The following is a 13,082-nucleotide window of genomic DNA, read 5'->3' as shown; positions in this document are numbered from 1 at the left end:
TCAGCATCATTTCTTGCAATGGGTTACTTGGGCCTCCAGAGGCACTTGAAGAAAGGCAACAGTTCACAAAGCCAGCCCACCTCCAACTGTTGTCTTCTCTGGAAGACAGCTGAGAGGGCTTTCTTTCACCAGTCAAAGAACAAACACTCAGCAAGTCTCTGCCATACATTGGGGCCCGTGAACAACGGCGCTCATTGCCAGAAAATATTCTGTCCAGGCGCTCCTTCAAAAGCCGGTTCTTTTCTTCATATGTTTCCTTTGCCAAGAAAAGTTGAAAAAAAATATTTGCTGCTCATCACAATCACTTAGGAATTTGAGTTTCTTTAGAATGAAGCTATCAGGATCAGAGTACCGTGTGCTTTGTACCACCAACATCCTAGACTATAACAAGTACTTAGATCAATCACAAAAGGTGTGAATTTTGGATAAAATTTGAAGACTACACCGAAATTCAATTCCTATTAAAGAGCCAATTCTATCTTAGTTTAGTATCATCCTGCTCTTTTTAAAGTACATTTTCATACTTTTGAAAAAAACCCTAAATTAATCATTTATATTTGGGACATTTCAACTAACACATTAATATTGATAAGGTGCAGGTTCTTGCAAGTTTAACATATACTTGATGTTTCCCTATGCTTTATAGGTTGCTTGAGTATCTTTTCTAAAAGCTTGTTAAGATTAGAAATCTATAAGCATTTGCCCAATTGCCTTTGTGTTCATAACATACAGAAAATCTTATGATTCCTTTATTTATGCATTACTACATAATTACAGTATGTTATAGTTATAAGAACCTGTCTGCTATCACAGCACAAGAAAGCTGTTAGCTGCTTTTATACAGCAGAATTTATTTTAAACTATGGATTACAGCTGAAAATGCATCAGATCTGTCAACCTGAAACACTGACAAAAGTAGGTTTTTTTACCTACTCTGTAATCATCAAAGTTCCTAATTAATTCCAGCTTTGTAGATCATAGCTTCCAACTATTAGATGGACTTAGTATCAATCCTGAAAAGTTGTGTTTCCATAAGAAAATAAAAACCAAGTACCTGCGATTGTCCATGTGTAGGTGCCGGTTTTAATGCTGCTCCCATGTCACCAGATGACAAACTAGTTACTGCAGTTCTACCTGGAATACAAACTGAGGATAAACCTTGTGTTTACAGATTTATTCTTCTGAAGATTGGTTTCATTTACAATTTTCAATGAGCAGACATTTCGTAGCTGTAACACATCATAATTGCAGACAAATTTTTAGTCTAAATGTCCATTGGGTATTGGAAATTTGTACTTTGTTACACATCAGATATCTGACAGATATTTACACCAACTGTTTTCACAAAAATCCAAGACAGATCAATGGAATTTCACTTTCCTTTGCACAAAGACCCACTGCATTCGTAGTTTATTCAAAATGTCGTGTATAGTGCAATAGGTATTAACATTTAGAAGTCATACTCCAAATCAGGAGAATATTGTTCTGATTTATCTTAAAGAAATAATCTAAGATTTTTCAGAAAACACATGAATTCAGTATATCTGCAAATTGATGAAACTATGTAATGGAATCTCACAGTAGCATTCTTGCGAATTCAACTGCTAGCAGGTATTTTCCCAGACAGCTAACTAAACTATAAGAACATTACACACAAGTAAACTAATTGAAACGACAGTAATACCCTAGTACTAACAGACTACAGACACTGTGTAGCAGTTATTTTCTTGATAGGACATATAGGTTTTTACCTCAGCAAGAACTCATTGCTCATCAGCACTGATTATTTGTACTAGAAAAGCAGCACAACCCTCCACTAGTCACTGTGAAACCGTGTTTAGTGGCGAGTCAATACACCCATCAAGAATTGCATTCAAGTTAACAAGCAGGTGCTAGCCCTTACATTAAGAGTAATAGACTCCCAGGAGTATGTAGAGGTTTAAGCTTTGCAGTTCCACATTTTTATTACAAACAAGCTAATACAGATAGCCAGTATAAATCCAATTTTACTACACAGCCACATGTGAGCCCAGCAATTACAGTTTCCAATCACCCAAAGCAATGGAATTTATTCCATATTTTAACCAAAATTCAGAAAGTCAAAGTAAGTATTTTCGATATGCTTTACATCTTCCTCCAAAGATAAACAGCAAAAGTAATAATGTTTTCATTTATCAATTGGAAACAGTACTTTAGTTATTATTGCTTTTTTTGAGTCTTTGTAGAAATCTTAAATCAATTTTCATTCTGAACTGTGGCTGCATTAGGAGTACCTGTAATGTAATCAGAGCTGGAGGGTGAAATATTTGAGCCACAGATCTTCCGAACTATAACAGAAATCCTTTACCTCCCAACAACTGTGAGGCTGTTAAAGCTTCCTCTCCCCTTTTTATGATGAGATGTTTACTCTTCAGAAAGTCAAAATATGAACTTCAAGTGCACATTAATACATCAAAAAGGAGCAGTAAAGAGTCTGTTTTGAGGCAACAGTTTCTACCCAGAGAAAATTACAGTGGATAGCCATTTCCAGGAAACAAATTCCCAGCATTTCATTTATCATCATTTAACAATCTGCTCTTCTGTTGTAAATGCATCCTAGACAGCAATTTCTCTTTTTCGTTTTTTTGGTTTTGTTTTTTTTTTTTTTTTTTTTTTCATCTACATCTTGATTGCATTTTTAAGCAAGGAACTGATCACATTTGCAGCAAGGCACCAAACATGTAAGCAGTATTTGCAGAGAGAAAGGGAAAACAGTAGTTTTATTAGATAGAGAAGCAAAGAAAACTAGATAAAAGCAAAATCAATGTCAAAAAACGGAGAGAATTGCTAAACACTCTCTTGATCTTTCTTTGAAAAATGTAATGAAGTATTTCAAACTCACTTCTTCCCACAAAAAACTGACCTAAGACACAACTGGTACAAGAAATTCTGTATATTTAATATAGTTTCAAGCTCTCCCAAGTTTGTACTAAAAAATTATCTAAAACTCCAGTACACATCATGCACAAATCAGAAGGATTTGCCTCACAGTTTACCTGCTTCTGAACTCAACTTACAGAATTACGATCTATAACAATTTGGAGTTATGTATCAATGTGATTTTAGCAATTGAATTTTTAGATAGAGACCTCTCTTCAGGCTAGAAAACCGACCTTGCTGTGTCACTGCTGTGGAAGTCGGGACACCGGCTTGATGCTGGTTTCCTAAGGCGTTCAGAGCATTCTGAACAGTTCCCGCTTGGGAAACCGTCTGCATGACAACTGGACCCTGAGGTCTCAAATACTGCTGACCAGGTGCTGAAACAATCTGAAGAACACTTCCTGCAATGAAGGATTTTTAAAAAATTAGGCTGGGTAGAGTGGAAAAGAATAAACAGCATTCTCTATCAAAAGATAGTACTGTTACAAACTCATCATTACTGTTTCAAACTATGTCAAATTCATTACACCAATCTGATTTCAAGTTCCATAATATCCAAAAAGAGGGAAACACTTAAGTCTTCATAATTAAAGAGGAGTTTCACATCATAGAGGTATCATTCTAAATCTAGGTATTTTATACGGAATTTGGACAAAATCCAACCAACAAAAAAAATCCTCCCTTAGCGTTCCCTCTATTTATTTTGTTGGTCACAGAGAATGAAGATTTCCAGGTTCTCCTGAGTTTGGCAACACACATACCACCAGCAAGGGAAATCTGAGGGCAAAATATATTGTAGGTACAGCATTCAGGTCAGGGTAATAGTTGGGTCAGAATTCAGAGGCACAACAATCTTGAAGTATTATTTACACCATTTCAGAACAAACCAAGAATGTCCTCAGTTTTGTCTGTGTCTGCTCATCAGGGAGTTTATCTGAAATAATGCCTCACCTTACTTTAGCTGTATTGCATACACATGAAAACAAATCCAGTAATAAAATCTTGAAATGCAATACAGAAAAAGAAAGTAACCATGTCTTTCATTTGATAGGCATTTATTTTTCAAAAGGCAGCAACCTTGTTATCCGTCGCACAGGTAGAACAGAACAGTACAAGCAGTGGGGATGGAAAAATCTCCCTAACATACAACAATAAAGAACGTGCTGCCTATATCTAAGCATTCTAAATAACGGAAAACTCCCTGTTTTGAAGTAAGTACCTTGTAACTGCAAGGGTTGCCCTGCAGTGAGCTGGCGAAGCTGACTATGTGATAAAGTGAACTTGTTCCCTTGGAACTGCAGTGTTACAGGGGTCTCTGGCTGAGCGATTCTGCCTTGTGCTCCAGCTATAGAAGCCAGCTGGGCTATTTTTACTACCTCACCACCTGTGAAGAAGGGAAACAGGCATTAAAAAAAAACCAAAGTGGGAAGCGGGTTGTTCAATACTCACAATTCTAAGTTTTGGTTAGTAAACTGCTGCTGAAGCGCCTTCCATGCATAATTATACTTAGTGCATCAAAAGTGTCATATAAAAGTTAAGCAGGTATTGCTTTCTGTATTTGTTGGACAAACTGGAAAAAAGCTGATTGTTTAAATGGTAAGAACATGAACATTTTAGAAGTTATCACTTTCATTAGCAAAAAAGTTAAGAGCTACCTGAAAACTCATGTGACACTTTGTAACAGAACGAGTATAGACATTAAAGTGATTTTCACTGCCTTTTCAAGAGCATGACAGAAGGTTTAAGGAAGAGACAAAAATATTCACGCATGTGGCACCGTAAATACACATCTGAAATGGCCCAAAATTTGCTGATGAAATGTAATTTATATTAAGCGATCTGCACTTAGACAAACCAAAAAGCTTTAAATTGACAAAGACCAAGCTTTTTTGTGATTTAAATGCAGAAAGGTTAGAGGCATGTAAGCATTAAGTTTTATGATACTGAGAAAATATTGGTGTGAAAATTTAGCTTTTGTAAAGGCAGTGCATTACCCCAGAGATAAAATTAATACATCAGTGCTCAGTACTCTACACACATGCTAATAGGCAGTGCACATACAACCTTAAAGCAAAGCCTCATCGCTTTTCTCTGCCTAACAGTTGCGACGTTCCTCTCTGCGAGAGGCCTTTAGCAGATGGATTAGTGTTTAATATGAAAGGAATAATTAGGATAGAGCTAAAACATTTGGTCTGAAAGAAGTCTTGCCAGCAGAAGAAACATGCAGAAATAGGAGATTAAGTTGACACCGCTAATGTATGTCCACAGCAATTCTATTGTTTCTTATCCAATTTTCGATTTTCCTTGGTCATAAGCAACATACTGAGCAAGGCTAATCAGAAGAGTGAAAAAAAAACAACGATTCTGTACACATTTTAGGGTGCCTAGTAACTTAACCTCATTGTAGTACAAAGGTGGGAGAAACCTTGAAAGGGGAGGCCACTTACTAGGCAACCGTGCCTGGGCCTGAGAGGTCAGTACCAGCCTCTGAGGCAGCACACTCTGTTGGATGGTGTGCGAGGGGGCCTGTGGCTGGGCCTGGCCTAGCTGAGAGGCCTGCGCAGAGGTCTGGCCCCGCGGTTTCACAGGGTTGGCTGTGCTAGTTGCTGTGGTGAAGGTCGCTGCGGGCTGGTGTCTTGGAGCACTGGTGGAAGCCTGAGTTGTCTGAAACTGTGCTGCTGCGGCTGCAATCAATAAGGGTTGTTTGTGCAAGCTGTTAGAGGTTTTAACTCCACTCTTTTAAACAACCTGCATTAAAAAGAAACCTTCCAACAGGATATTAAAATGGCTACAGGAACGGCTTGTCCTTACAGATTGGGATTTCTATCCACACCTTTTACTCCATCCTATTTTTACAACATTATATATTTGGAAAGCATTGTTTAAAGGTTAAATAAATACACAAAAGTACTGGAAATTCCCATCTTTGACAGAACATTACATGTGATCAGGGTTTAAATACCAACTGTGCCATATTTACTCCATATGCTAACAGGTTACATAAAGCTTAGTTTTGCATTATAATGGCAGATCATACTGCAGAAACTAGTGGGGAAATTTACTGACAATTAGTCTGTTGGTATTTTTAAGCCATTAGTATTCTAGATCATTATGCTAGAGGGAAAAGGAGTTCTATTAACAGACTGACTTGTGTCCGTCTATGCAGAGGTTCAGGTAACCAACCTAGCACTAACCCTCTTACCTTGATTTGAAGACACCGTAGCTATGGGTGATCTTCCTCGTACTTGTCCCTGTTGAGTTACCGTCGCTGTGGTCACTGTGCGTTGTACTTGAGTGCTTGGGAAAACTACAGTCCTGCCCTCAGGTTTCTGACCGTACTGAACAGGTTGGAACAACCTGAAAAGAATATGAAAAGTCAAACTCCACAGGAAGATCACAGTTTGACCTTTAAAAATAAACTCTATCACCTCAGGAAAGTATAAACTGATCACATCAGATGCTAATCTCTTCCTTGCAGATGGCTGAAGCTGGCAAGACTCATCACTTCAGCAAACTTCACATGTGGACATTCTATAAAGTCATTTTGCTAAGATTGAGAAAGAAGAAAACTTTCATTGCCATGCATCCAGTTTAATGCAGGATGCATCAGAATTACAGCAAACAGCTTAAAGACTCTAGCCCAATATCTGGAAAAAGAATGGGGCTCTTGTATCATTTCCAAAGAGACATCAACATGCCGGCAGGTCATCAGGTAGCTCCTTTGTATCAGAAAAACAGTTCCACATTACTTTGAGATCACTACTTCTCTAGGAGAGAAATACTCTTAAAATATTCACTCCTATAAAACTTTGTACGTCTCTAATAACACTGCAAGCACAGCTAACACAGTAATCCCAGCTTAGTCTTGAAGAATTATCTTCATACTAATTTTGCAAAATAACACTCGCTTGCCATAAACAAAGACCCCAAGAATAAAATTCATCTGCTGGTGAAGTAAAAACTATGGGAAATCCATAAACAAACTTCAAATTGAAATGTATGCCTCAAAAATCTATTAAAATAGAATCCCTCTTTTCAAGGGTAAACAAGAAAGCAACAGAATAATAAAATACAAAGTCAAATCTGAGGTTTTGTGCAAAACACATTACCAGAGATGCAGACAGAACTCCGTAAACATAGCAACAGAACTATATTTTCCTCCTGTAATTCTAGCTTAAAAGCAGGGCAGTTGTACATACCTGCTTGGTTTGAGCTTCACTGGGTTGGGCCTAGCCGGTGGTGGAGGGGAGCTGTAGATTTCTTCAATCAACTTTCTAGTAACCTTTTGTTTTGGCAACATTTGTGCTTCATAATGAGTCATTTTGTTTTCCATTCCAATGAGATCAAAAAGAGACAGGTCTGATTCCTAGGGATATTGTAAAATAAGGTTTATTTTATGTGATGACTCAAACAGTTAAGTACTCTCTATGTTCTATGCTGAATTCACTTTGTGTATTTTACTTTTTAACTTGATATAAATGCTGTAAGTTTAAAAAGTAAACTATTAATTATTAGCCAAAACTGTCTAGAAACCTTGGAAATATATCTTAAACTGACAGTCTCATTTTAAGCATCAGCATTGGAAGAAAAAGAATTGAAAACACTAGCCAGTTATGGACATCAAAGCAAAGCACATTTAACAATTCTTCATATACCATAATTTCCAAAGAATTAAGCAGAACTCTTAGGTGGTGTTTGTTAACTACCGAGCTCAAATGCCAAATTATAAAGGCATGCATTTAATTTAGTAGAAAAATACAAAGGATGGAAATAAGATCAACTAAAAAGATCATTTCATCTCCTCCATTACTCATACTTCCCTCTAATGCAACTATTTCCTTCAATTATCTCAAAGAGGGGGATCACTTCTTTAATGATAACACAAATAGTGGTACTTCAAATGGATAGAAAAAAGTGTACCAATTTAGTCACTGAACCAGAGTGTTTACTCTTAAGTGAAAAAGAGTAAGTCTTGCTCTCCTTTAGCTACTGAAAGCAGAAAGAAAATTACAGAATGCCGTAAATAAGCGCTGTGCTTCTCAGAGTGTTTTCAGTGTCGGAAAATTCCTGCAAATATGAGTATGATGAAAGCACAGCTAATTTCTCTTTCACCAAGTAGTTCATGAAAAATTACTGATTACAAACCACTTGAAAAGCTCAAACCACTATTACAAAAAAGAGATGCAGCAAGTACGCACTTAATAGGCACAGTTACAGAATAGTGAATTCCTTCTATTTATAAACTTCAGGTAGACTTATGATCAGGTAGACTTACAATGTTAAGTACTGAAATTCTACAAGGGCACTACAAGAGAAACAAACAGTTTACTTTTCTACTCACCTTCCAAATATCCCTTTCTAGGGCATTCAATACCAGAGACGCAGTTCTGTATTCCAGTGTTTCTGATACATAAGAGGTACTTGAAAGCCGAGGGTTTATCAGATCAGGGTGATTACAAATCCGTTGTAGCTGCATCAGGACATGCAGGACACTGATGAAGTGTCCACTTTTGAGGGCTTCTTGGGTTCTGCCAAATAATTTATACAGAAATACATTAATTTAAGTACAGCTTTTATGAAGATGTCCCTAAATCAGCAAAGTGAGAATGTGCAATGCAGTATGTTACACAAAAGTATTAAAACAGGCTTAGATTTTACCTAGGTCTTTCTAGAGTATTTGAAGTAGCACTGCACCAAATGTAAAGTTGGAAACATGAAACTTATGGACCAGTGTTACCTTACAGTCAAATACGACTTACCCTGCTCCCTATCCTCTACCTGCTTCGTTTCTGTTTCATCCCTGCACCTACCAATAACCACTTGATATCACATCACAGGTAAACGGGTGGGTGTGAGGAGAAACACTTTGGGAAATAAAGAACCACTCATTAGAGACAAATCTTAAAACAAAATAGCAGCAAACCTGACCATTACAACTTGATTTTTAGGTTCAAGAGGTAAACGCATGGTTTTCAATAGACTCATAGCATCACTTGCCTGTAATTTTAGTTTACAATGTAATCACATTCTATTCACTGGTCATAATGAAAAATTTCAGAAAAACACTAAAATACTCCAATCGTGACAATCATTTATCATCTTGCTTAAGCACCAAAAATGACAGCATTTTTTGTTTACTGTTTGAACTCCTTACCCTGGTTGTAATATGACATCTTCATACATAGCTTTTTGTCGACTAGAAAGACGACACTTCAGAACATGTTCATATTTCTTTGCTAGCTGCTTTTCAACATCTCTCTTTGATCTTCGCAAAATAAATGGCTGGATCATCTGAAACATTTCATAATTGAGAGAAAAAAAAAATCTCACTTCAAAGACGCAGTTTTACAACAGGAAGCTAAACCTATTCACACCAAACACATTTGATGTGATAAAACCTCATACGCCATATATAATCATAGTGCTATGCACACAGTTGTATAGGCATTGATTTGTTCTTTAATTTCTGCATGTTATGCTTCAAAACCTGAGCCTTGTATTATTTTTTTTAAAACAAAACTCCATACTATTCTGGTAGCAGAAACCCCTGCTTTCAGCAAGACTTTCTGTCTGAACTGAACAAAGTATTAAGAAAAGCCAGAAATTTCAAGCTGAACCACATCTTTTCATTTCTTCCCCCTGCCCAACAGCTTAACTACTGTAGTAAGATAGATGAGAAAAAATTATAACATACTCTGTGTAACCTGATGACCAGTTTATGGCAATAATCCTGGTTTTCCTCATTAGCTGCTTTTACTGGAAAATCTAGGTAAGGTCTGGAAATTCCCGGAATCAGAAAATGTACCATGGTCCACAACTCCATCAATGTGTTATGCAAAGGAGTGTCTATCAGAAGCAAACGATGCTGGCTGTGAAAATAAAATAAAAATTTTAACTGATACAGCATTTAGCTAGCATCATTATGAAAAGGACACCAATATTCAAACACTGTTTACTGTAGCTTTATGTTTGTCAGATACACAGAAGAGGTAAGTAGTGCTAATAAAATTAAATCTATGATAATTTATCTTTTTAATCTTGAATATACCACCAAACTAGCTTCTTCATTGCAGAGTGTCACAACATACAAGGGAATCTGTTTGGGAGCACAGAGTATCAGCAAAGAAGAATTATAGTTTTATGACAGTGGCAACAATTAAAGGTTCCTCTGTAGGTGCGTGTTACACAGGATTTGTGCAGACCAAATCAAGAGGGTTTTTTATCAGTTTTCTGTTAAGAAGAGAACTGTGTGACATGAAGAGTGAAAAACCCACTGCCAGCAGGGGAACAATTCTCTGCTTCATACCTGCGGAGACTGAAAAGTGCCTCCCAGTGTTTCTCAGTCATGTTCTTTATTTGTTGCATCTCATCTACTATCAAGTACTTCCACCGCATTTTCATAAATGCTGGGTGGCCTTTGAACAGCTGTTTGTAGGAAGTGATACACACATTGAAGCTGTTGGGTTCTGTCCATTCCTACAGAAAAGGAAAGAGAGGATGAGACAGAAAAGTTAAGGCAGAACTCTCAAGTATCTTACAACCAGCTATTTCTTCAGATTAAAACCAGAAAGATGCTATGACCCAAAGCATTCTAAAAAACAGTCTTGGTCTTTGAATTATAGTCAGATCAGAAAGCAGGTTAAGTATTGCACGCATTGCTCAATACCAAGGGGTTCCAAAAATGCCTTTGAAAATCTAGAGCCATTAGGTGTGAATCTCTTTGTAAACCAACTTGTAGTGTTAAAAACCTCTAGTATCCCATCAGCATGTAAGGAACATACAGATAAATGAAGGTGGAAGGTCTTGCCATCTAAAATGCTAAATACAACAGTGTCAGAGTTGCAAAATCAGTACCTGTCTTTTTGCCCTAAGTTCCCTTTGGCTGCCAAAGTAGAGAAGTATTTTCAACCCCGGGCACCAGCGTTTCAATTCCAGCTCCCATTTCAGTATGTTACAGCTCCGTACAACAACAAGGTGAGGGCCCCAATTACCTACAGAAGCAGAAACATAGCAGTTAACACTAGAAAGAGACTTCTGACAATTCACGTGGCTTATATTGTCCCCTGATTTTTTAAGTGCAGTGCAGTAACTTCATCAGTAAAAGTGAGATCCAATAACAACAAACAGAGGTATTTTAATGACTAATCTGTTCTTTATTATTTTTCAGACCTCAAGTACCCCTTGTGCACCTAATATCTATTTTTCTTTCAACTACATCAACTGCTTGAATAAGAGATGCTACCTGCACAACAAGCTTTGCCTTACTTACATTCTTAAACGATCTTCAGTACAACAACACTATTAGTAATATCTAAGACGATATACAAGACATGCTTGTCCAATTGTTCATACTTAGTCCTTGAATTTAACTATCTGTGGCCATCTGGTCATTAAACAATTTGTAAGGGTTTTCTATACCAGTAAACTAGGCTTCAGAAGAATTTTGTCACCTAGAAGGTAGCAGCAGATTGATCAAACAGTATACTTGACAAGAAGGCACCCCTATGTCACACAATCTAAGAAAGTTTTTCTGACATAAACTTACTCTGTGCATTAACTAAAGTCTGATATGGCTCAGCAGAAAAAACTGTGACCCTAGGCTACAATTCACAAAGATGCTGGCCCAGTACCCATCTAAAATTGTTAGGCGAAGGAACTTACCTTCATTACAAGCCAAGTGGGCAAAAAAGGCAATAATTTGCACTGTTTTTCCAAGCCCAGCCTCATCTGCCAGAATGCCATTGAGATTCTTCCTATACAGTTTTGCTAGCCAATCCAGCCCAATCTTTTGATATTCTCTGAGAGGCCCATACAGTAGTGAAGGAGTATTGTATTTTACCTGTAATGTGAATGATTTGATACTTTTTTTCCGAGTTAAATTCACAGAGCACGTCATAAAACATAATCATTCTATAGTTCAGTAACTACAATATATTTATTGTAATTTGTTGCTAGAATCTGCAAAATCATGAAAAAAGCACTCTTTATGTAAAACGAAGCACACACAGTAGCAGCAAACAGGGACTCTTACCGCTGTCGTTATCCTAGAGCTGCCTTTAGGTAGCAACATTTCTGCTGCAGCAGCAACTTCTGCTATGTCTCGCATATGCTTCTTTGGAGGACTTGATCTGTCTATACCCTTGTACTGGTCAATGCTGAGAAGGGAGTCTATGAGGACAACTTCTTTCTGAGGGCCTTCCCTATCAGGGATATGGTCTTCCATTTCTACGACAGAGAAAAATTACATTGGCATTTAAAATAAACTTAAGTACAGGTTACACAAAGAAATTGAGATGGTTAGAATTCAGAGAGGGGTGTAAAAGGAGGCAGTTAACTTTCAAAAAACAATTTTATGATTTTTCAGGCTAATCCAGCTAAAATGAAAACAGCCTAAGCTGAGGATCATGTACGTGTTCTGGACATTCACGCTAGCTAGGCTAACATGATCATTGGCTTTTCACAACTTCTAGGTCGGTCCTTTCATACTATTTACAACCTATCATCAAATATGTAATTCTATCATCACATTAGTACAGAACAGATGGCAACTGTGTAACAATAGCTAGCTATGAAGTGTGCTGTTTAATTCAGTGTACAGAGGCTCTTCTATTTCACCTTGTAACTCAGCATAACTTCTTCTAAACAAAAAGTAATTTACCTTCCTCACTGCTATCCTCTTCACTGTCAGGCTTTGGCTGGGGCCAGTGAAAATTCTCTGCAAAGGCACCTTCATACATCTTTAGTAAATCTTCCAGAGGCAATTCAGCTGAAGGTCATTAAAGGATGTAAGTTTTAAAAAATCAAAATTTGTAACAATCAATACCATTGTTTTTATTCTCATTACATCTGTCACAATTGTATAAAGCCAGTTCTCTAATCAAAACTTAATTGAAGCAGTAGTTACTAGGTAGATGATGGCAATATTTATTTAATGATCTCGATTATAGAGAACACTTGGCATTACACCAAGCAGTTTGCTCACTCAGCTTGCTTTTTACTATATTACGAACCCACCATACAAACGGACAGTAAACCACTGGTTGGGGAGGTAGGGGCATCAAATCCAGCCAAATGGTTGGAAGACAATTGAAGACTTCGAAGTTTCAAAACTGATCTGTACCTCAACCCTGCTAAACAGTATCTCCATGATCCCTTGTCTGATC

At 37.2% G+C, this 13,082-nt stretch overlaps 1 protein-coding gene across 1 annotated transcript in view; it reads right to left on the bottom strand.

Annotated features, from left to right (window-relative positions):
• EP400 (E1A binding protein p400) overlaps nucleotides 1-13,082 on the bottom strand; it is a 46,827-nt gene that overhangs the window by 18,041 nt on the left and 15,704 nt on the right. The window contains exons 12-26 of the mRNA XM_009709707.1: nucleotides 12,578-12,685; nucleotides 11,951-12,144; nucleotides 11,581-11,758; nucleotides 10,774-10,910; nucleotides 10,226-10,395; nucleotides 9,614-9,788; nucleotides 9,074-9,210; nucleotides 8,261-8,447; nucleotides 7,119-7,285; nucleotides 6,122-6,276; nucleotides 5,367-5,603; nucleotides 4,139-4,303; nucleotides 3,153-3,320; nucleotides 1,055-1,146; nucleotides 1-256 (exon numbers count right to left, since the gene is read on the bottom strand). The exon at nucleotides 1-256 is cut by the window's left edge and continues 40 nt beyond it. Of these exons, the coding sequence (XP_009708009.1) occupies nucleotides 1-256; nucleotides 1,055-1,146; nucleotides 3,153-3,320; nucleotides 4,139-4,303; nucleotides 5,367-5,603; nucleotides 6,122-6,276; nucleotides 7,119-7,285; nucleotides 8,261-8,447; nucleotides 9,074-9,210; nucleotides 9,614-9,788; nucleotides 10,226-10,395; nucleotides 10,774-10,910; nucleotides 11,581-11,758; nucleotides 11,951-12,144; nucleotides 12,578-12,685 (2,526 nt within the window). The remainder of the gene's footprint in view (nucleotides 257-1,054; nucleotides 1,147-3,152; nucleotides 3,321-4,138; nucleotides 4,304-5,366; nucleotides 5,604-6,121; nucleotides 6,277-7,118; nucleotides 7,286-8,260; nucleotides 8,448-9,073; nucleotides 9,211-9,613; nucleotides 9,789-10,225; nucleotides 10,396-10,773; nucleotides 10,911-11,580; nucleotides 11,759-11,950; nucleotides 12,145-12,577; nucleotides 12,686-13,082) is intronic.

This window comes from Cariama cristata, unplaced genomic scaffold (assembly GCF_000690535.1).
Source record: "Cariama cristata isolate BGI_N322 unplaced genomic scaffold, ASM69053v1 scaffold43571, whole genome shotgun sequence".
Classification (NCBI taxonomy): Eukaryota; Metazoa; Chordata; class Aves; order Cariamiformes; family Cariamidae; genus Cariama; species Cariama cristata.
Note: the sequence above shows the minus strand (reverse complement) of the source record. Positions and strands in the feature narration are given on the sequence as shown.